This window comes from Takifugu rubripes, chromosome 1 (assembly GCF_901000725.2).
Source record: "Takifugu rubripes chromosome 1, fTakRub1.2, whole genome shotgun sequence".
Classification (NCBI taxonomy): domain Eukaryota; kingdom Metazoa; phylum Chordata; class Actinopteri; order Tetraodontiformes; family Tetraodontidae; genus Takifugu; species Takifugu rubripes.
In genome coordinates, this window is record NC_042285.1 from 7,989,824 (window position 1) to 8,012,457 (window position 22,634).

Genomic DNA, 22,634 nt, shown 5'->3' on the forward strand with positions numbered 1-22,634 from the left:
TGGAACTACAGAATTAGTAACAATAAGCTTTTTCAAAGATGTAGGTTTTAAGCCTAATCTTAAAAGTAGCGATGGAGTCAGCCTCCCGTACCTGGACAGGGAGCTGGTTCCATAGCAGGGGGGCCTGGTAGCTAAATGTTCGGCCCCCCATTCTACTCCTATAGACTCTGGGAACCACAAGTAGACCAGCATTCTGAGAGCGGAGCGGTCTATTGGGCTGGTAAGGTGTCACTAGCTCCTCCACCTGTTCCTCAGGTGAAAAAAGGCACTTCTAGAGACTGTTTTAATGTGTGAGTTGAAGGAGAATTTGGTCAAAAGTTACTCCAAAATTCCTCACAGAGATGTTAATGAGATACCATCTAGAGTGATCATGTAATCTGATCTATCCCTGAGAGGTTCAGGACCAAACACCATGACCTCAGTTTTTCCTGAGCTAAGGAGGAGGAAATTTGAAGACATCCAGGACTTTATGTCTTTAGGACAAGTCTGAAGCTTCACTAACTTCTCTGTCTCCTCTGGTTTAATTGATAAATAAAGCTGAGTGTCATCAGCATAACAATTGCATGTTCTTTATCAAAGGAAATAAACTCTATGTAAAACAGAAAATTTAGAATTAACTCTCATATATTTCCATTTGTGTATCTACACTAATCATGTTATTTCTTTTCTGAAACAAAGCCATAATGGGTCAAGTAAAAATATTGGTGCGGATTTGAAGTATTACTGTTACTGTTACTGAAGCTCTGCTGCACATCACAGCTTGAAACTACTCATCTAGAAGTTTTCAAATTTAGGTTGGGAAGATGGTTTTTAGGGTGACAGTATGTGGTCATGTATATATTTATTTGTTTTAAGAACAGTTTGAAACATGGCCACTGGATGGCGATATAACACTGTTGTGGCGAACATGCAACCCACTGTAAATTAACATTATTATTTCTATTCATTTCTGATCGATTTGAATACATTTATTACTTCAATAAAAATGTAACTGGGAGAAAGAGCACTCAGAGAGCACAGACCTCGCCAAGCAGGTCAATTCCCCAGATAATGACACACTTGAAATATAGTATTTAAAATATAGCAGGTTGATTTATGATCAAAACCCTTGAAATTGGAAGATCAAAGGTCACAGTCTCTCCTGTATTAGGTACAACCAGAGATCATTTTCTCTTCCTTAGCCCATTATCAAAATTTCCTGAAAATTTCAAAAACTCGTTAATACATATTTGAGGTACAGTATTTTGCTAACACGCAAACGCTGGCTGTTACAACTCCAGGTCGAGGTAACAAACATAAAAATCATGACAAGTAAGCTTCGAGCCATACAACCAGCGACAATCTTAGTAATAATTACGTGACATGTTAATTACCTTTACCCGTAGTGAGGCCTTCCAAAAGAAAAGTCAAGAATAAACAGGCAAGACTGAAAACGTAACGACACATAAGTCACTAGAAATCAACAGATAGCTCAATCATAAATAAATGTAATATCGTCTTAGAAGAGCTAACATCTTAACGGTAGCGCCTGAGTTTTAGCCTTAAAATACGCCTGTATTGATAGTTTCAATGAGTGTAATCATTTGAGTCTTTATTTTAAAAAGTCGTTTCGTTTCATTTCCAGTATGTGTTGCCTAACTTGACTACAGCCGACCGTGCAGCACGAGGAAGGGAGCAGAGCGACGAAGGGCGTCAGAGAGAGGAGGAGAAGGAGGAGAACCTGTCCGTCTACTCCAAGTTTTACTCCTTTACCAGCGCGTAAACGACAGGAGCGCCAGAACTGTGAACTTTATTTCAGTTTACCCGCAGAAAGATTTCCCCTTTGTTCTCATCGCAGTCCGATGTCTGGATCGTACTACAGAAGTTTGTACCCGTTTAGCGGGGACCAGCACCAGCAGGGACTGAGCTTCGATGCCGGGGAGATTATCAGAGTGGTCCAGGCTCTGCCTGGAGGTTGGTGGGAGGGAGAGCGTGATGGACACCGAGGATGGTTCCCCTCCAGCTACGTCCAGATCCTGGAGGTAAGTACTCCGATAGACGTTTGCATCGAAACGTAAAAAGTTTGGATTTCTCTGCAGTTGAATCGTGACATAGACCTTGCATGGATGTGTCACGGAACTCCACTCTTTGGATGATAAAGGCAGCACTGACACACAGACGTGTCGCGCTTACACATACACATGTGCTTATCACACTTCTCGATGCAAACTTCCTCCTTCCGCAAACATTCCAGGCGCATTCTCTGGTTCGCCTGATTGCACAGGACAGGCTGCTCTCTCCGGCCAACACCTATCCCCTACTTCCAGGCAGTCTTACTTCACTGTCTGTTTCTGCAAACCAAAGCATTTCACTTTCATACACGCTTTAAAAAACCCCAAAAACGAGTCATTCTCCAAGCACAGCTTTAATTTAAGTTTGCAAATATTCATTTTAGAAACATTACAGATTCAAAAACATCATTTTAATAGTTTTTTTTAGTCGGGTTGTGGAATAGGGTTGCATAAAAGTCAAATATCAATATCAGACTTCTGAATTTGGACTAATATTAGTCCAACATCATGATACCACAGCACATTTCTAATGGAACAGATTGGTTCTGTTCCATAGGTTTTCTGTAACCAGTTGTTGGAATACTCCTGTTAGAAAATGGAAGGTTTTGTCACACTCCGATTTATTCCAAATTTTAAATCTTTGTCTCTGACTTTTTCTTTTTTAGCTTGAGGTGAACATAAACCAGTTTTCTGTAGAGGTCTGGCGTTTACGGGCCACAACTAACAGGGAAATCTACCATACTCCCTTATAGAGGATGTGAATGTAAGAAATGTTCAAGCACAAGAGAGGCATTCAGGTGTATGTAATTCTCAGGAACTCTGACCACTCCACTGGTCATAGTGGTGCAGTGGTCAGCAGTCATTGCAAAAAAAAGTCCTGAGTTCGTTCCACCTCTAGAATCTAGATTTCCTCCCACAATCCACAGACATCTATGACCTCGCTGTTTTGATTTCACTGTTTGTATTTTGGGTGTTTGTTTCTGGGACCTTGAACTCTGACCCAGTGACATATGTGCAGTCTGTGTTTCAGACACTAGATCTTTTATATTCTTGACCTCAAACATTGAAATCCATTTTTCACTGAAGAGATGACAATAAGGAAGAAAGCTTTGGGCAAACAGGTCCTACCTCTGAGGCAGATGTAGACACATTTTATGAAATAATGATGCAACGTGAGATAAAGGCTTAACCCTCCAGCAAGGTTAAATTAACCACACACCACATGCTTATCTGATGGTGACTTTGGCTTATCACACATTCTCAGTGTCATGTGAGCCCTGCTGTTGGATGCTTGTCATGTTGCTACTTCAGATCACCAGCAATGCATTTTCCTGTCACCCCCCACCACCATTTTCCTGCAAAAGTCCTGGAAAATGTGTAAAAATGTGACAATTCAATGCTTTGTTTTGGTCTCTGCTGAAAGCTTCAGCATTGGAAAGACTCCTAGACACAGCTAAAGCTAAAGACAAACCAGAAGGAACAAAAACAATGGCTCAGATGTGCCTATTGCTGCCTGTTTCATAAACACACTTAAGGCATAGCTGAAGACTAGGATAAAATTTTATTAATCCGCACACTGGGGAATTCAATTGTCTTAGCAGCTGATTAAATGCATCTTACGACAAAACAATTTGTAGACATTTCTTGTAATTTTGAGTGTCTGATCTTTAAATACATATTCCCAGATGATTTTGCATAAATACAACATTATATTGTATTACGTTCCTTGCAGTCCTATCCACTGGACCTGGAACATACATTTGTTGAAAAAATATTAATTAGCAGAAAAAATCTAGGTTTACTGGAAACTATATCATATCCTGGTAATGGACGGCAACATTTCCTGTTCCTTTGGTATCAGTCGTACTGTATACATGAGAAATAAGGAACTGATCTGAAAGCTGTGCAGAGAATTTGCAGCTAATGTGAGGATGAACCCGAGCTGATGTGTGCTGTTCACCTAGATGTGTTTCCAAAGCTAGCAGCGTGAACAATGCAGGTCTGTTTTGGTTCTGTCATCATCAGGGCTGTGGCTCTACATGCAGTTTCATTCTCCCAGACATGATGAATCACTCAGAATGTTGCCATCTGCTGTGTCACACAATTCTTGTATTCTTTTGGAACTGCAACATGGACTGTGAAACATCTGATGCTAGCATACCTTAATTTTGTCATGAGAGATGAATAAACAATCTATTGGCTTTTTAAAACAGTGACGCTATAGAATAACATCAGTAGGGAAAATAAAAGAAAATTCTTATTCATATAAGTCAAGTGGCCCCCTGAGGGCTTGAATTGGAATCCTTCACACTGTGAGGAGACAATGATGACCGCTACACCACCGTGCTGCACTGTGTGCGGGACACTGTCAAGCAAATGTCCTTATTGGGGGTGAATCCAAAATATTGGATTCTGCCTCTGTCAATGTATTTGTTGTTTTTAAATCTAACTTATAACACTTATAAATGTCGCATATAAACTAACTTACATCCAAAATCCCGAAAAGTTATGAAATTTGTATCATGCTTGCTGAACCAGGAGAACCAAATCAAATCAAATCAAATCAAATCAAATCAAATCAAATCAAATCAAATCAATCTTTATTTATATAGCGTCTTATACAATCAAAATTGTTTCAAGGAGCTTTCCAGAATCCCAGGGCCTGACCCCAGACAAGCAACAGTGGCAAGGAAAAACTCCCCTTTAACAGGAAGAAACCTTGAGCAGGACCAGGCTCATGTAGGGGGACCCTCCTGCTGATGGCCGGCTGGGTAAAGAGAGAGGAGAAGGGAGAGGACAGGTAGAGGATAGAATGGAGAGGAGAGGAGAGGAGAGGAGAGGAGAGGAGAGGAGAGGAGAGGACAGGTAGAGGATAGAATGGAGAGGAGAGGAGAGGAGAGGAGAGGAGAGGAGAGGAGAGGAGAGGAGAGGAGAGGAGAGGAGTGGAGTAGAGGAGAGGAGAGGGGTGGAGGAGAGGAGAAGTAGAGTGAAGGGGAGGTAGAGGAGAGGAGAGGAGAGGAGAGGAGAGGAGAGGAGAGGAGAGGAGAGGAGAGGAGAGGAGAGGAGAGGAGAGGAGAGGAGAGGGAGAGGGAGAGGGAGAAGGAGAGGCACAGAGCACAGAAACACACACAAAAATACAATATACAATCACTTCATCGGGGCCGGAGGTCATTATGCAGCTCTGAACGCGGTGATACCTGTAAATAAATAGAGGGGTGGGGGGGGGGGGAGCAGAAAAACTACACAAGAATCAGCATAACTAGTCTGCTTGATGAGGAGGAGGAGAGGAGAGGAGAGGAAACCATGACCCAGTGGGGTGACAGAGGCCTGTCAGGTGATCATGTTTCCGGACCCCGGCAGACTTGGCCTATAGCAGCATAGCTAAGATGTGACCTAATGATTAGACGACCCCCTAAGTATGATAATCTGTCTGTCTATGATAGTAACTGGAACTACAGAATTAGTAGCAATAAGCTTTTTCAAAGAGGTAGGTTTTAAGTCTGATCTTAAAAGTGGCGATGGAGTCAGCCTCCCGTACCTGGACAGGGAGCTGGTTCCATAGCAGGGGGGCCTGGTAGCTAAATGCTCGGCCCCCCATTCTACTCCTAGAAACTCTGGGAACCACAAGTAGACCAGCATTCTGAGAGCGGAGCGGTCTATTTGGCTGATATGGTATCACTAGCTCCTCCAGGTAGGATGGAGCTAGGCCTCTGAGGACCTTGTAGGTCAAAAGAAGGGTTTTAAAAATTATTCTAAATTTAACGGGCAGCCAATGAAGCGACACCATTACAGGAGTTATGTGATCTCTTTTGTCAATACCTGTCAGAACTCTGGCTGGAGCATTTTGGATCAACTGGAGGCTTCTTAAAGAGTTGTTTGGACACCCTGATAATAAAGAATTACAGTAGTCCAGCCTGGAAGTAACAAATGCATGGACTAACTTTTCAGCATCATGCCGCGTCAGCAGCTTCCTGATCTTTGTGATGTTCCTCAAGTGAAAAAAGGCACTTCTAGAGACTACTTTAATGTGTGAGTTGAAGGAGCCTGCCTAATACACAGAGCAGCAACAGTTTAGCCTCAAATCAAACTACTGTATGCTAAGTAAACAGGTGGTGACATAATAATGTGATTTTTCCATCCTGCATCTATTATTAACACTTTTTTTTAATTATTGTTTAATTACAACTACCCATAAAGGTTGTGTGAGTACTGGGGGACAACTATATGATTTTCCAGGATTGGGGGGCCAGGGGGTCTGGTTTTACACTCTGTTTAATTCATGAACATATGTAAAACACTTGGAATCATTGAAGTAAGCTTCCCTTGACAGGCATTTGAGGGTTCAGTACCTTGCTCAAGGGCTCCTGGGCACTGGAAAGGTCCATAATTTTTGGTCTGCAGCTTGGGTTTGAAACAGAAACCCTTAGGGTGGCAACCCATCATGTGAGTGCTGTTGTCAACCGTATTGTTTTGCTCTGTTTAAACTGTAACAAATAGTTTAGCATTGCTACACTGGGCTGAGAAGCAAACACTTGAATGTACATTTTAATAAAAGCAATTAAAATCACAATTCTTTTTAGAGTTTGAGTATTTTTAGAGACATTGTTGTAAAACATTTTTCCTTAGTTTTTAATGAATTGTTTTTGGATGCACAGTAGATGAAATCTAAGGTTCTAATGAAGTAACCTCTTTTCTAAAGAACAGAAGATAAGATAATATTTCATTTCTGTACAGCACACAGCTCAGAGATTATGTTGTGATGTTAAACAGAGTTTAAACTCTGCTGCTCCCATGTGATTTTAAAATGCCCATTGTGAGCTGGAGTGACAACGACTTTGTCCCGAAGCATCATAAGCTACAAGAGTGAGTCAGATCAGCGTTTGCTTCATTATCACTCACTGTTCATCTAATAAAAAGAAAACGGGGTTCAAGGAGGTTAAGGCAGCAGTTGGAATTCACCAGCGATGACTCAGTAGCCGCAGGTTGTCATCGCTGCTTCCTTTAATAATCACTGTAATAACCTGCCTACTGGAAATTAACATGTTAGGTTGTGGTTGTGATACCATATTTAGACAGTCAGTCGTCAGTTATTGGTATTATTGCCCTGGTAATATCTCACCTGCTGTGTGTGTAATGGAAGAGGTGAGAAAGAGTGAAGGATGAGGTTAGGGACAGTGATTCAGCCTAGCACTAATGTACTGGTATGTCAAAGTGGGTCTGCTGTTGGCTGCACAGCTCCCAACAGATCCTTCCTCTGCATGCTGCAAATTTAACAGTAGTGAACTCTTACAAATATACAACCATTCTTGTCTTGGAGTCATTTTTTGACGTGCTAATAAATAGACTGTGAACACACGCCACTAACCACATGATACCCTTTGTTGGAGAAGAATTTTGGCATTTTTCAGATTTGGAACAGAGAGGGGAAAGAAGAAGCTATTGAGTTTCAGTCTGAGCAACATTTGCTGAGTCTGGACCTAACTACACCATTAAAAATAAAATAAAATTAGCCCACACTTTTATTTTTATCTATAGCCTGGTGTAGCTTTTAGATTTATCCGTTCACCCTTAGTGATACCAGTCCATTAAGAGTTTAAAGAAGCATGACTGTTTTTTTTATCAAGCTCTCCCCTCAATTTGTAATCTTCTGAGCATGGAAAAAAAGCATTGTAGAAGCAAATAAGTGTGGCAGTTTCAATTTTAGGTAATTTATTTTCCATCTTGTTGCTTGGCAACAGTTAAAATGCATGGGCTGGATCTTCTCCCCAAAGGAAACTTGTGTTATTGGCAACCTGCAATATACTATATGATTAGAATTTTATTTTTTAACTGGCAAACTGAAATTAAATCTCACTAATACTGTATCGATTTAAGTTTTTTGGGTATTGTAGCACAGAATCTAAAACACCAATGAACTGTATAATGTGATGATGTACAACATCTCAAGGCAAAAATAGAAAGCTGCCTTTTGCTCTTTCTTAAAGAGTAGCTTGAGTATCAGGTGGAAATATAAAAGTGTCCTGACAGAACAGAAAACACTCATAGAATCTAAAGATGGAGGAAAAATTAGGTCACCTGGATGGAGCAAGATTGAGCTTACTAGAATTTGCAAAATGCACATGCTCCCACAGAACCAGGACACCAGCTGTGTGAGCTCGTGCATGTCCTGCCTGTACATTTAACAGTACACTCCCCCATCTGCCGAAGCCAAAACAATATCTTCCAAATACAGATATGCACCACAGCCCCCAGTGGCCTTCTTCCCCCTTGTCCTCGTCTCACTCTGTCTTCCTGTTAGCCCTGTTGCATTATCTCCCCTCCATTCACTCCAGTTTTGTGACATACTGTATTTCAACACATTCTTTTCCAGTCCGTCTAGTTTTAGCAGCCAAAAGACTTCTCCCAGGCTATATTTCGCACATGAGATCCTAAGACTCCCGGGGCTGTGGCCCCAGCTTCAGACTTCATAACTAAGAGGTTAGAGTCCAGTCGGACAACTGGCCTAAGCATCAAGGAGTAACATTTCGAATGTTAGTTCGGTGGAGCTCGGTTCTGAGCAGTTCTTGATAGTTTTGAAAGGCATAACTAACGTAATTTGTTACATTACAGTCAACAATGTACAGTATGTTCACCAAACCAACTATGCAATCAGTGCTGCTTAAACTAGCACCCTTTCTGCAGATTAAGAAAAAAAAAAGTATTACCTTTGGTCATGCTTCAGCATATGTAGACATTTTTAAGTTTATGTTAATTTACTGACTCCATGGTGACATTTATATCCTCTCATGAAGTGATATGACTGCAGTTTTGTTCTCAAATATGATAAAGCTGTGTATTAAATTTAAATGCTTATAAAGGAGCACACCTGTTTATCATATGCAGCAATACAAAAAGTTGCCACATATGTAAGATCAAATCTTTAATATAAATGTCATGGTTGAATATTAAACTTTGATCTTTCCTTACTTTCCTCATAAAAAAAACCTTACAATGGCATAACATGCTGAAAGTAATAAATTAGCTTCATTCTAAGCTACACATGATATTTAAAGTTACCTTAGTGCACTGTTGCCATAGGGTAACCCAGATATTATTTTTTTAGGGCTATCAAGCGAAATTGTGAAAGTCAAATTTTGACAGAATACAAAACCAGTAACCAATCAATATTAGAAATTCTACACAATTTATTCAAGGCTTTGGAGTAACCACATGGTATGCGAATTATTTTTGTAGATTTTAGCTACACTTTGCATCACCTGTCCCACTTTCTGTTCTGTTCCAAAGCATGAACATCATTCTATGATGCAGTTTAGCCTGGTCACAATTAGACTTGTCTGGTGGAGAGGGGCTTCACAAGGCTGGTTGCTAATGGTTGCTATAGGAATTATGCTAGTTCAAGTTTATAAAGGTTTTACATCTTAAATTACATCATTATCCTGTTTAACATTATTATTTAGATTTCCATTATATGTGTTGTCCAGTTTATTATCAACTTATTAAATGTAATATTCTCCTCAAATATCAACTTAACCATTTCTTTTTACCCTAATTCTTCAAATTGATTATCCTATGCCTTTACTTGACTACAATGTTGCTTACACGGTAGAGAGGGTTGTTCCCCTGTTAACTAATTGTGTAGGTATGTGACCACTGCGTGCCAGTCAGAGTAAAACTAAAAATGAATTCAAGACCCCAATCAGTGGTGAAATACAAACTGCATGGTGATCCACCTACTGAATAATTTAGTCTTAACTGAACTATGTTAAAGTGCTTGGCTTTTTCCAGTAAATTGGCATTTAAGTTGAACATTTGACATATTTAGAACGACCAGAGTGCTTTATGGATGCCAGCATCGTATTTCTACTCTCACAGTGTTTTCTTTCTGAGTGCCAAACAGCTGTGTCTATGCTCACCATTTGTGTGTGAACTTCTCAGTGACTGGTGGTGTGCAGATGTGACAGCGTTGCCCTAGAAAGGGAAGGTGGAGGGATTCACGAGTGAACAATAGGAAACAGACACTTCCCCCTGACTGTCACACTCTGTTTCAATAAAATGATAAGCAAGAAGAACAACCAATTTAGGAATATTCCTCACAGTACAAATTCCATCAGTAGTAGAGGATTCAGACTATAGATAGGTTGGTCTGCTTCCTGGTTTGTGGTTTATTGCTTTGCTCTGGTGTGTATACAGCTGGAATTTGTTTGCTGTTAAAGCAGTGCATGCCTGTATACAGTATTAAATGTCTTAACAGTTATGCATGGTAGATAAACATACCACACACTTTCCGCTTTGGAAAGATTAACTGTAATAGTGTGCAGACATAATCTGTGAGTCATGTATTGTGACACTCTTGGCTCCCGTAAAAAAAAAAAAAAATCAAAATAACTAAAAGTATGTGTGTTAAACTTCTTTTGAACACAGATACTTGGTGTTAAACTTCTTTGTTCAGGTTTCTGCTTATCACATTTTGCTGGAATTGTATATGAGTAAAACATTTTATTCAGTGCTTTGGCTGGTTACCTCACCAGGTCAGGTTATCCAGTGATCAGCAAACAGCAGCAAGCAATGACTTACCTAATTTATAAATAAGTCTAAATACGTCACACCTGGTAAAACTCAGGAAAACTGCCATCTAGTTTAAAGCATTATTTTGGTTTGAACAGTGACTTTAACATTCTCTCACAAAAAAATACTGTGGCACTAATTAAATTAGCTTGATGTCAGAATAAAACAAAAGCATATATTTGCTCTTGTTAATTGTATGTGAGCCAGTGATATGGAAACTGCAACCATGGTTATCTATAAACAAGCACCCTTAGCCTAGCTGTGTTATTTAAAGATACAGTTTGTGGATGTATTTTAAGAATTAAATTTGATTTCTACATAGACTGTGGTGCATGAAGTTGTAAAGTTGGCCTGATAATCTTTGAGATTTATTTTGGTGGTAGACAAGGGAACCTGAGTAAAATCAGCTTTTACCTGGTGGATGCCACTAGCTGGTTGAAAATGAAACATTGCACACTATTGTGACAGTGTGGTGTGACTATTATCTCATAGGAAGATTTTTCACATTGTCGCCATAGCCCAGGAGCAATTTATTAACCACATTGTATGTTTATCTAGGAACTTCCCCAGCATGCATCTTTCCAGCTGGAGGGCCTTGACCCAACAGTCCCCCCCTTTCCTAATCCAGATGTTTCCACAGGGCCCACCACAAATCAGCTCCCACACTCGAGACAGGACTTGACAGACACAGTGCACACACTATACACTCAGTCAATCAAGTAGTGAGTTAATCAAGAGTAAATCCATTCTGTTGAAACTGCAGAAATGAACAAATATAGTATGTAATAATAATAATATTTAATATTTGCAGCCAGCTTCCTCTGAGGAGTTTTATATTACCATAATTTCTGGACTATAAGCCGCTACTTTTTTCCTACACTTTAAACACAGCGGCTTATTCTACAGTGTGGCTTATTTATGTTTTTTTTCGTGGCGCACTATCACAACTGAATTGGTCATTTTTACTAAATCCTCATCAACGTGGAAAATACTAGAAGAAAAGCATATGATGCTGGAGTCACGTGATCGGCTGGACAAGATGGCTGCCTAGGCTTACTGCTCTCTGCCCGGCGTTGTCAAATTGTTAATTAATTCGTAGCTACAGGTTTCTAGCTCGACATTTTGGGGTGGTACAAAACATATGCCTCTGATGTCCTCCAAGAAAAAAGTCCCCAGCGTCTCTCGAGACACCGACGTCGACGCAATTGCCGAGTACATGATGCAGAAGCAACGAGAGTACCTGGAGCCACGGCTCTCCGAAATCCAACAACTGGGGAAAGACAACGATGTGAAGCTAAGTGCCATTCAAGCTGAGCTAACTACGCTCACGACTGCCCTCAATGCCATTAAATCCGACGTAGACTCAATGAAAACTACTGTCGGAAGCAATTGTAGCAAAGTGGACAAGCACGACCGGGCTTTGCAGGCCATAGACTTTAAGCTAGCCGACATGGAAGACAGGAGTAGAAGCTGCAACATCCGTGTCATTGGCTTGGACGAAGGGCTTGAGGGCTCTAGCACTACCCAGTTTATTTCACAGTCTCTCCCTAAGTGGTTCCCCACTCTTGGCGACACCCGGATTGAGATCATGAGTGCACGCAGAATCTACAGCGACGGTGCCCGCACTCGTGGTGCTACTCGCACCCTGATTTTCAGCGTGCTTCGCTACTCTTCCCGCCTAGCCATCCTCCGTGCTGCCAAGAAGGATCCCCTCTCCATCAACGGTCGGAAGATTCGCTTTTCTCCGGATTACAGCAACTTCACTGTCAGGCGCCGTCAAAGTTTTCAACGAGCTATGGATACAGCTCGAGCTAAAGGTTTGGACTTTTTTCTGCTCTACCCGGCCACTCTCAAAATTAAAGACGGTGCCCAGGTCAAGGCCTTCACGTCGCCGAAAGAAGCGGAAGACTTTTTGGACGCTGGTGCGACCCACGAACCCAGTGGCTCCGGTACAGAATAACATTGCTTCATTGCCGTAAACGCAGCTCATTCTCGAGTATTATTGTTACGAGACCGAGTTCTACTCCGTTTTTCACCGGAATTGACTGCACCGATCTCATATCGGTTGGTATAGTGTACTGGCTTTGATTGGTGTTTACTCTTGTTACTTTGGTTCCAGAGCTACTTTGTCCCGAGATAGGTGCCCTGCACCTGCTCTGTACGTATCTCAATGTTAATTTGTAAATGAGCACAACGTTATTGTTCGCTTATGGTGTGTGTGTGTATATATATATATAAGCTACTTCACTTCCCTTAGGAGTGGTAGATTTCTTTATCTTATTTTTTCTGACTTGTTTTTGACGCTGTTGGCGCGATTTGAGTGAACATCTAAATACTAGTCTTACTGTATGCTACAATCATTTCTATTATTGTACTGCCGGGCTGGGCCTTCTACCCTGGCTGCCCCATATCCAATATGATCACAGGCCTACTTAACTATTTGCCTTTTGTATGCATGTTTATTGTGTTTTCTTTTTTCTTTTATTTTTGTGTTTTATATTTTATTTTACATATTCTTTTTGTTCTGTCTTTGTTTTATCCATATTGTTTAATGAGGGACCCTTTCTCAAATACACTTGTGATTGCACTATTAATGGAGGAGGACTATGGTAACATTTTCTCTTTGTTTGTGCCTAGAGCTTTTTTCTTAGAACATGGGTGATCTTAACATTTTAGTATGGAACTGTGGTGGATTGAATGCTCCCCATAAGCGTACTAGCACTCTTACTCTGCTTAAAAGAAAAAACATTGACATAGCACTGCTGCAGGAGACACACCTGCTGAAGGCTGACATGGGTCGTTCTGCAGACAGATTTTTTCACACTATAGCATTTTCCTCTGCAGACACAAAAACTAAAGGTGTGGCCATTGTTGTGAGACGTAGTTTGCCTGTAAAAACTGCAACATCCTGGGCTGATGAATCGGGTGGAGTTGCGATAGCTCAGATAGAAGTTCACTCAAGGAAGATAGCCCTTATATCTCTATATGCCCCTAATGATTTCAGAAAATATTTTTATAATTTAATCACAACAAAAATGCTAGAATTGACGGATTACTCTTTCATTGTAGGAGCGGATTTTAATGCAGTATGGGACCCAGTTTCTGATAGATCTAGCGCAACCTCATCGGGAGGCCAGTCTATGGCCACGAATGCTTTAAAATCTTGGGCTAATAACTTGGGCCTGATGGACATTTGGCGGTTAGTCAATCCCACCATCAGAGATTATACTTTCTTCTCTGGCCGCCACAAATCTTTTTCTAGGATAGACTACCTCTTCGCTTCTCCACAACTATTTCAACTTGTCAATACTGCAACCTTACTCCCAATAGCTCTTTCAGACCACAAGCGTGTCTTCTGCTCTGTAACTTTGAATTACGTCTCCAAACGCGCTGTTAGATGGCGCTTCAATACCTCATTACTTAAAAATGAAGAATACACCAAACAATTTGTTTCAGGCCTCAAAGAATTTCTCAACTTCAATGTTGGTTCTGTGGAGGACCCCAGAATCCTTTGGGATGCTATCAAAGGCTTTATTAGAAGCAATACTATTTTATTTAGCTCCAATGCACGAAAATCAAGATCCCTTCATTTACAAAATCTTGAACTAGAATTTACCAGGTTGGACTCCATTTTGCAATCCAATTTTACAGAACCAGTTGCTCTACAACGCACAATAATTAAAAAGGAAATCAACAACATTTTGAAACAGCAATCCGAATTTCAAATTCACAGGACCAGACAAAAATATTATTTTCATGGTGCCAGATCGAGCCATCTCCTGGCTATGAGAATCAGAGCTAATGACCATTTTGCAGACATCCCTGCCATTAAACTGGCAGATGGCAACACTAGCACTGATCCTAAACAGATAAATTGCACATTCCGAACTTTTTATTCTGAGCTATATAAAACAGAGGTGTCCTTGGATAAAATTCAATGTGACAGATTTTTAAATCAATTACGTTTACCCCAACTATCAGGAACTGACTCCTCTCACTTAGAAAGACCAATTCTCCTGGAAGAACTTGAAAAAGCTGCAAAAACAATGCAGAAAGGGAAATCACCAGGCATTGATGGCATCCCTCCTGAATTTTACGTTACTTTCTGGGAACATTTGGACCCATTTCTTTTAGATATGATTGTGTTCTCGATTGAAAGGGGTGGATTTTCGAGGGATGTTAACACAGTCCTCATTTCCCTACTGCTGAAAAAAGGATAAAGACCCCACTGATTGCTCGAGCTACCGTCCACTCAGCCTCCTAAACTCTGACTTGAAGATTTTTGCTAAACTCCTTGCTCGCCGTCTTGAACGTTACATGCCGTTGCTGGTCAACCCTGACCAGGTAGGTTTCATAAAGTCACGTTTGGCAACTGATAATGTTAGGCGTCTTCTTCACATTATTGAGGCAGCAACAGACAACAAAACACCTATGTCTGTACTCTCGCTGGATGCCATGAAAGCTTTTGACCGTCTAGAGTGGCCATTCTTGTGGTCTGTCTTAGAGACAATGGGCTTTGGCAAGAATTTTTTTGGAATGATTAAGACGCTTTATTCAAATCCTTCCGCTCAGGTTTTGACTGGTCAAATGTATTCTTCTCCTTTCTCAGTTTCCAGGTCCCCACGCCAGGGCTGCCCGCTCAGCCCTGCATTATTTGTACTTTCTCTGGAGCCTCTAGCCGAAGCAATTCGTCAATCTAATTTGATTTTGCCTATCTCTGTCTGCAACACCCAACATCAGCTGTCGCTATATGCGGATGATGTCTTAGTTTTCTTAGAAAATCCAGCTCAATCTGCATCACACCTACTGGCTATTTGTGAAGAGTTTGGGAATTTGTCAGGGTTTAAAATTAATTGGTCCAAATCTGCTCTCTTACATCTCAATGAGGCTGCTAAATCTTCTGTTCTTCCAATCAACATCCCCATAGTACCACACTTTACATATTTAGGAATTGAAATATTCCCCTCTCTAAACCAGATCACTAAATATAATTACTCTGTAGTTCTAAACAAAACATTAAGGGATTTGGACCGGTGGGTTGATCTTCCTATGTCTATCCGTGCCCGTGTCTCTGTCATCAAAATGAACATCTTGCCTAGAATTAACTTTGTTAGCTCTATGATTCCCCTCCCTCCTCCATCTGACCATTGGAGCAAGCTCCAATCTGCAACCACCAAATTTATATGGAACAAAAAGCGCCCTCGTCTGAAAATGTCCGTCCTGCAGAGAAGGAGGGAGGATGGAGGTTTGGCGGTACCTGACTTTAAGCTATATTTCTGGTCATTTGTGCTTAGGCCCTTACTCTCCTGGTTTAATCCTGATTGTTCTGTCTCCTGGCGTACGCTAGAAAGCAATGCAGTTCAACCATGGACTCTTCAGGATGTTCTCTTCAGCAACATTTCTAAAAAAAACAGTGTCAATTACGTTTTGGCACCCTAATTTCTTACCTTGTATCAACATGGAGACAAGTTGAGACACACTGTCGTCTGGCCTGCAAATGGCACCCCTTTTCCCCAATTTTCAACAATAATGGGATTTTAATAGGAGGACGGCCTATTGCTGCTCCTCAATGGCAACAGAGGGGTGTTTGCTATCTTAAGGATATCTGCAATGACTCTGGGTTACTCTCTTTCAATGATATTAGGGTGGCTTTTGACTTGCCAAATTCCTCTTTTTTCTTTTACTTACAACTAAGATCAGCACTTAAAGCACAAGGTGTGCCCCTGCAGTGCTCTTTACCTACCCACCCATTAAGAGACTTGTTTACTAAACATAAAGGAGCTAAGGGCGTAGTCTCTAAACTATACCGTTTTTTGCAAAGGGACCCAGCCTCACTCCCCATCGAGATAATTTGGAAAAAAGATTGTCCTGACCTTGCTCAGCAGTTTGATTGGAATGTGGTCTGGTCCAGTATAACGGAAGCATCCCGCAACCCAGACCATCAACATATCCACTTTAACTTTTTGCATAGAACATACCTTACCCCTGTTAAACTTCATCATATGAAAATTACCAATGACCCATATTGTACACTATGCTCTCTGAAAGCTCTAGGCACTTACATCCATATGTTTTGGGACTGCCCTCCCGTCCAAAGTTTCTGGAAGAATGTTGCTGCTAAGTTGTCTGACCTGACACATGTAGTGGTGCCTGTAACTATACCTGTTTTGATCTTAGATGATCTTTCAGTTTTTAAGATTTCCAAACCAAAAAAAAGACTAATTTTTGCTGGATTAACAGCAGCAAAAAAAATGATTGCAACTCGTTGGAAACCACCTCACTCTCTGACCACCCGATCTTGGGTATTGTCCCTGCTCGATGTCATTTACATGGAGCTTTCAACTGCTCGGATTAACTGCGCAAATGAAACTACAATCAATATATGGCGTATCGCCGCTGAGTCTTTGAGTAGCATGACATAAAATCTTATCTCCTCTAGCTCTTCTAATATAATTCCATTGCCGTTTCCCCCTTTTTTAAGTGCAATTCCCTCCATTTTTGTCAATATGTGATGTTATTTTTGTCCTGTCTTTCTTTCTTTATATACATATTTTTATTTTTTATTTTATTTTATTTATTTTAATTTCTGTAGTGTCTCTATTGTATTTTGTCCTATGGCATGTTCTTGGCCTTAGGCTTGTTCCTTCTGTATTGTATTTTTTGCCTTTACTTGAAAATAAAAAAAAATTGATCATAAAAAAAAAGAAGCATATGATGCTGCTTTTAAGTTAAAAGCGATCACTCTGGTGGTTGAAGAAGGAAATCGAGCTGGCGCACGTAATCTACGGTAATCAATGGCGAGAAGGTGGAGAGGCCAGCATAAAGAACTGATCCAAAGCAAAAAGACAACAAAAGCTTTTAGACGTAAACATCGCAGGTGGCCCGAGCTTGAAAACGTTCTGGAAGACTGGGTGAACACACAGAGAGCAGGCGGCCGCGGTGTTTCCGCTGTACAAATCAGACTGAAGGCAAAAGCAATCGCCACCGCGATGAAAATAGAAGATTTTAGAGGTGGGCCATCGGGGAGTTTTAGATTGTTCATTGTTTGACTAAAAAAAGCATAAACGTAATTTGTGTGTAGCTGATACAAACGTATATTTCACGGTAGCTGCGTTACAGACACCGTTAGAAGACCGTTAGTTGCTAAACGGATTAAATTAAATGAAAAATTAAAAAATCCTGATGTGATAAAAATTGGATTTAAGGTCTCTGTTTAAACATACAAGTGCAAAGAGTGGCTGTTGTTTTGTTTTGGCCAGCGCTGTCACCTCACAGCACCACTGTTCCCCCCTCACCTCACCATCATGTTTGGAGTTTGCATTGTGTTGCCATATGTTTGTGGATTTTGCTGTGGTTGCTCTGCTTTCCTCCTACAGTTGAGACATATGCATGCTAGGTTGATAAAGTGTCTTTTACAATCAGAATTGTTTCAAGGCGCTTTCCAGAATCCCAGGGCCTAACCCCAGACAAGCAACAGTGGCAAGGAAAAACTCCCCTTTAACAGGAAGAAACCTTGAGCAGGACCAGGCTCATGTAGGGGGACCCTCCTGCTGATGGCCGGCTGGGTAAAGAGAGAGAGAGGAGAAGGGGGAGGAGAGGTACAGGAAAGAATAGGTAGGAGAGGAGAGGAGAGCAGAGGAGAGGAGAGGAGAGGGGGAGAGGAGAGGGGTAGAGCATAGAAATACATACAAAAATACATTATATTGAATTAAATTGAATTGAATAAGCTACTGGTTGAGTGGGTCAGCGGGGTCGGAGGTCAGTATACAACTCTGAAGGCGGCGATACCTGTAAATGGATACAGAAGGGGGGAGGCAGAAAAACTACACAGGAAATAGCATTAATAGTCTACTTGATGAGGAGGAGGAGAGGAGAGGAGGAAAGAGAAGAAACCATGACCCAGTGGGGTGACAGAGGCCTGTCAGGTGATCATGTTTCTGGACTCCGGCAGCCTTGGCCTATAGCAGCATAGCTAAGATGTTAACCTAATGATTAGACGACCCCCTAAGTATGATAATTTGTCTGTCTATGATAATAACTGGAACTACAGAATTAGTAACAATAAGCTTTTTCAAAGATGTAGGTTTTAAGCCTAATCTTAAAAGTAGCGATGGAGTCAGCCTCCCGTACCTGGACAGGGAGCTGGTTCCATAGCAGGGGGGCTTGGTAGCTAAATGTTCGGCCCCCCATTCTACTCCTAGAATCTCTGGGGACCACAAGTAGACCAGCATTCTGAGAGCGGAGTGGTCTATTGGGCTGGTAAGGTGTCACTAGCTCCTCCAGGTAGGATGGAGCTAGGCCTCTGAGGACCTTGTAGGTCAAAAGAAGGGTTTTAAAAATTATTCTAAATTTAACGGGCAGCCAATGAAGCGACGCCAGTACAGGAGTAATGTGATCTCTTTTGTCAATACCTGTCAGAACTGTGGCTGCAGCATTTTGGATCAGCTGGAGGCTTCTTAAAGAAGAGTTTGGACACCCTGATAATAAAGAATTACAACAGTCCAGCCTGGAAGTAACAAATGCATGGACTAACTTTTCAGCATCATGGTGGTTCAGTAGTTTTCTAATCCTTGTGATGTTCCTCAGGTGAAAAAAAGGCACTTCTAGAGACTAATTTAATGTGTGAGTTGAAGGAGAGATTTTGATCAAAATTTACTCCAAGATTCCTTACACAGAGACTAGATGTTAATGAGATACCATCTAGAGTGATCATGTGATCTAATCTATCCCTGAGAGGTTCAGGACCAAACACCATGGCCTCAGTTTTTCCTGAGTTAAGGAGGAGGAAATTTGAAGACATCCAGGACTTTATGTCTTTAAGACAGGTCTGGAGCTTCACTAACTTCTCTGTCTCCTCTGGTTTCATGGATAGATAAAGCTGAGTGTCATCAGCATAACAATGAAAATGTATAAACAGACAAACATACATGTTTACATATTTATCACCAATTTTATTTCTCTCTTCTGCCACTAATTGGATTTGATCTTGATGAAGTCTGTCAAGGTCAAATATTCAGAATTTTAAAAGCATGTATCAAATGAGACTTAAAATTTAGGTCAAGGGCCAACATTTACTGCATTGTTATTCTGTGACTGACCTCAAAGCAGGACCAGCTATTTATTTTAAAATGTTTTCCAAGGGAATTTGACAAATTATTCTTGGTTTTCCAGGCAGGAAGCCAGTGGTACTCAAATAGACCGTGAGGTATTTTTTTCATTTTCCATAATAAGATGCTGCTTGTGTTTAGAGATGTGTGGGAAATGTCTATAATCTGCTAGAATTTGCATTTCCACAAAGACTAGAGAAGTATTTGCTTTCTTTATATCATTATGAAAAAAATATTTATCGTCCACATTTTAAAAATAATTTTATCTGTGTGTGAAAATCACACACACACACACACACACACACTTTTGTCCTGTTTCTGCTATCATGATGAGGACTTTCGCCTTCCCCGGCTCATTATCCGAACCCTAACCATCATAGCTACATGCCTTAACCTAACTCTAACATTCACCTGAACCCATCCAATGTCTAATCATAGCCTTAGAATCATGAGTGCCCCATGAGTATGGGCCCTCTACTGTGGGCCGTTCGGTCTCTGCACAATCAGACCACGAGAATGGTTCGCATTGCTGGCAGTAAGTCAGACCTGATTCTGTTGCATGTTGGACTTCGGCAGGGCTGTCCTTTGTCACTGGTTCTGTGCATAAGCTTTCCTCCATTTGGTGGCTTGGCGTTCCCTTACAGATAGGGTGAGAAACTCAGTCACTCAGGAACAACTCAGAGTAGAGAGGATTCAGCTGCAGTGGTTTAGGCACCTGTTTCGGATGCCCCCTGGGAGTAGTTCCAGGCATGTCCCACTGGGAGGAGGTCCGGAGGAAGACCCAGGACACGCTGGAGAGAATGCATCACTCGGCTCACCTGGGAGCACCTCGGAATAGCTGGAGGAAGTGTCTGGAGTGAGGGAAGTCTGGGCATCACTACTTAGGTTGCTGCCTCCGCAACTTGGTCCCAGATAAGCAGAAGAAGACGGGACGAGAACAGAAACCTTAGAACCTTAATACCAGAATCATCAAATGACCCTTTTGAAGTTGTGAGACTCCCAATGACACTGAAATGCAAATGCTGCTCCTCACTATGTATCAAGAATATACACATGGTTGTCAGAAAAAAACAAAATAAAAATGTTTTTTGCCACTCTCAGACAGCTATAAATGCATTTTTATTGTGTAGTAATGACTATGAGGCTTTTGTCTCTTTTGTTCCTCTGATGTTGTTGCTGTAATGATTAATCCAGCCTAAATTAAAAGACATGTCAGTGTCTGTGGTGTCCTGTCACGGTGTCTGAGCCAGTGATGGGCTCTCCAGTTCTGTGCCACAGGCTCTTCTGGCATGCTGTGAATGTGGAGCCAAAGGCAGTCTGGGGTTTACGGGGTCAACCATCTGGAATGGTGCATTATTTAATGTTGCATATGTCGAGAGAAGCAGGCTCTGAGAGCCTCCCTTTACATCAGCGGGATGCTGCCACTCTCTGACTCATGCGTGTTTTTCTTTCTGCTGGATCTCTGAGGAACACTCATTCGAAGCTTGGCTCGCTCTTTTGAGAGCACGTGCAGCAGATTGCAGACTGAACCAGATAAAGAATCCAGCATGTCTTCAAGGCCAAACAGTTTGAAACGTCTCTGTGCCCTGACTCTGAGTAGCCCACTACCGTCTGTCCTCTCCTCATCAGAGACATTTCTGTTTAGCACAGAGAAAAACAATACTGTTGTATCAGTCTGCATGTTTTTGTTAACACGTGACAAACCAGCGGCCCATCTCGTAAAATTCCTGTTCGAAAAATGTGTCTTTGTAACCAGTACATGCTAACAGTGACCTTTGGTCCGAATAGTGCTATTTCCATCACTCTGCACAATGTCAGTAATTCAAGAGCTGGTATGTATAAAAATATTGAACTTTAATGCAGTTTCACAGCATCTTTTACTGACATAAAGTTACTAATTCACTGACATAAAATAGTTTGCACATTCTACACAAATATATTAAAGCACTTCCATCTTGAAGTTAGATACCAATTCTACGCAAACTTTATGTTCACCCTCATAGGAACAGTGATTTGGTGATAGGTAAGTCTTCCTCTGATAATTTGGCTGGTACAATTGCTGAGTGGCTTGTAAAAAATGCCGCCAACAAAGTCAAACAATAAATACTAAATGGACTCATCTAAATGATTTGATCATTTCACAGCCCAAAAAATAAGACTACCGGTACAACGATTTCAAATTTTTACTTAGCTCCTACTACTTGTAATGGCCTGCATGCATTACCTCTTCAGAATGCTGTCACCCACTGGTTACTGAGGTCACTGAAAATAATGATGTTTATTCATAGTGACCATGTGCTCCACATGGGAATCATTCAGTTTTGTTCATTTTACTTTATGCAGCCATATTATCGTGTAATTAAGAAAGTATTTATTTGAAGAGGTGGCCTTCATTTTGCAGTGATTTTGTGATTGCACTGCATGGATAAGCAAATACAATCCCCTACCTTAATCTCTTGAGGGTGAAGGATTTTAATCTAACTTTATATTGGTTAATGATCATCAGTGTTAGAGGTTCACATATGTAAGTCATTTCTGTTTTGGCTAATTTGTGATTTTTCCACATGCCATCAAAACAGAATTTATATGCATATGCGATGTCTTTTTTAAACAGATCTGCTCCTGCTACTGTGTTGCATTTCCCCCCACATTTTAATTAGAACACTGAAAAGTTCATGTTGGTTATCTAAAAATTGATGGGGTTTTCAGAATATGACATATTTCACATACCGGTATGTTCTTCCCTTAAAGATTGTGTAGCTACAGATTTGAAAGAATCTCTGCTCTTCAGAGATCAGTCTCTGTTGACATCACAATGCGAAAAGCAGGTACATTGACATCATCTAGTAATGTAGCAGGCTGAGCCAGGACGCCTTTTATATTGCAACCCTAGCAAAGATGCTAATTTCCA

At 41.0% G+C, this 22,634-nt stretch overlaps 1 protein-coding gene across 1 annotated transcript in view; it reads left to right on the plus strand.

The window, feature by feature from the left end:
- The first annotated feature begins 1,273 nt into the window (after window positions 1-1,273).
- Window positions 1,274-22,634, plus strand: part of LOC101076389 (growth arrest-specific protein 7-like) — a 45,817-nt gene continuing 24,456 nt past the window's right edge. The window contains exons 1-4 of the mRNA XM_029836054.1: window positions 1,274-1,311; window positions 1,386-1,420; window positions 1,625-1,758; window positions 1,838-2,021. Of these exons, the coding sequence (XP_029691914.1) occupies window positions 1,305-1,311; window positions 1,386-1,420; window positions 1,625-1,758; window positions 1,838-2,021 (360 nt within the window). The 5' untranslated portion in view covers window positions 1,274-1,304. The remainder of the gene's footprint in view (window positions 1,312-1,385; window positions 1,421-1,624; window positions 1,759-1,837; window positions 2,022-22,634) is intronic.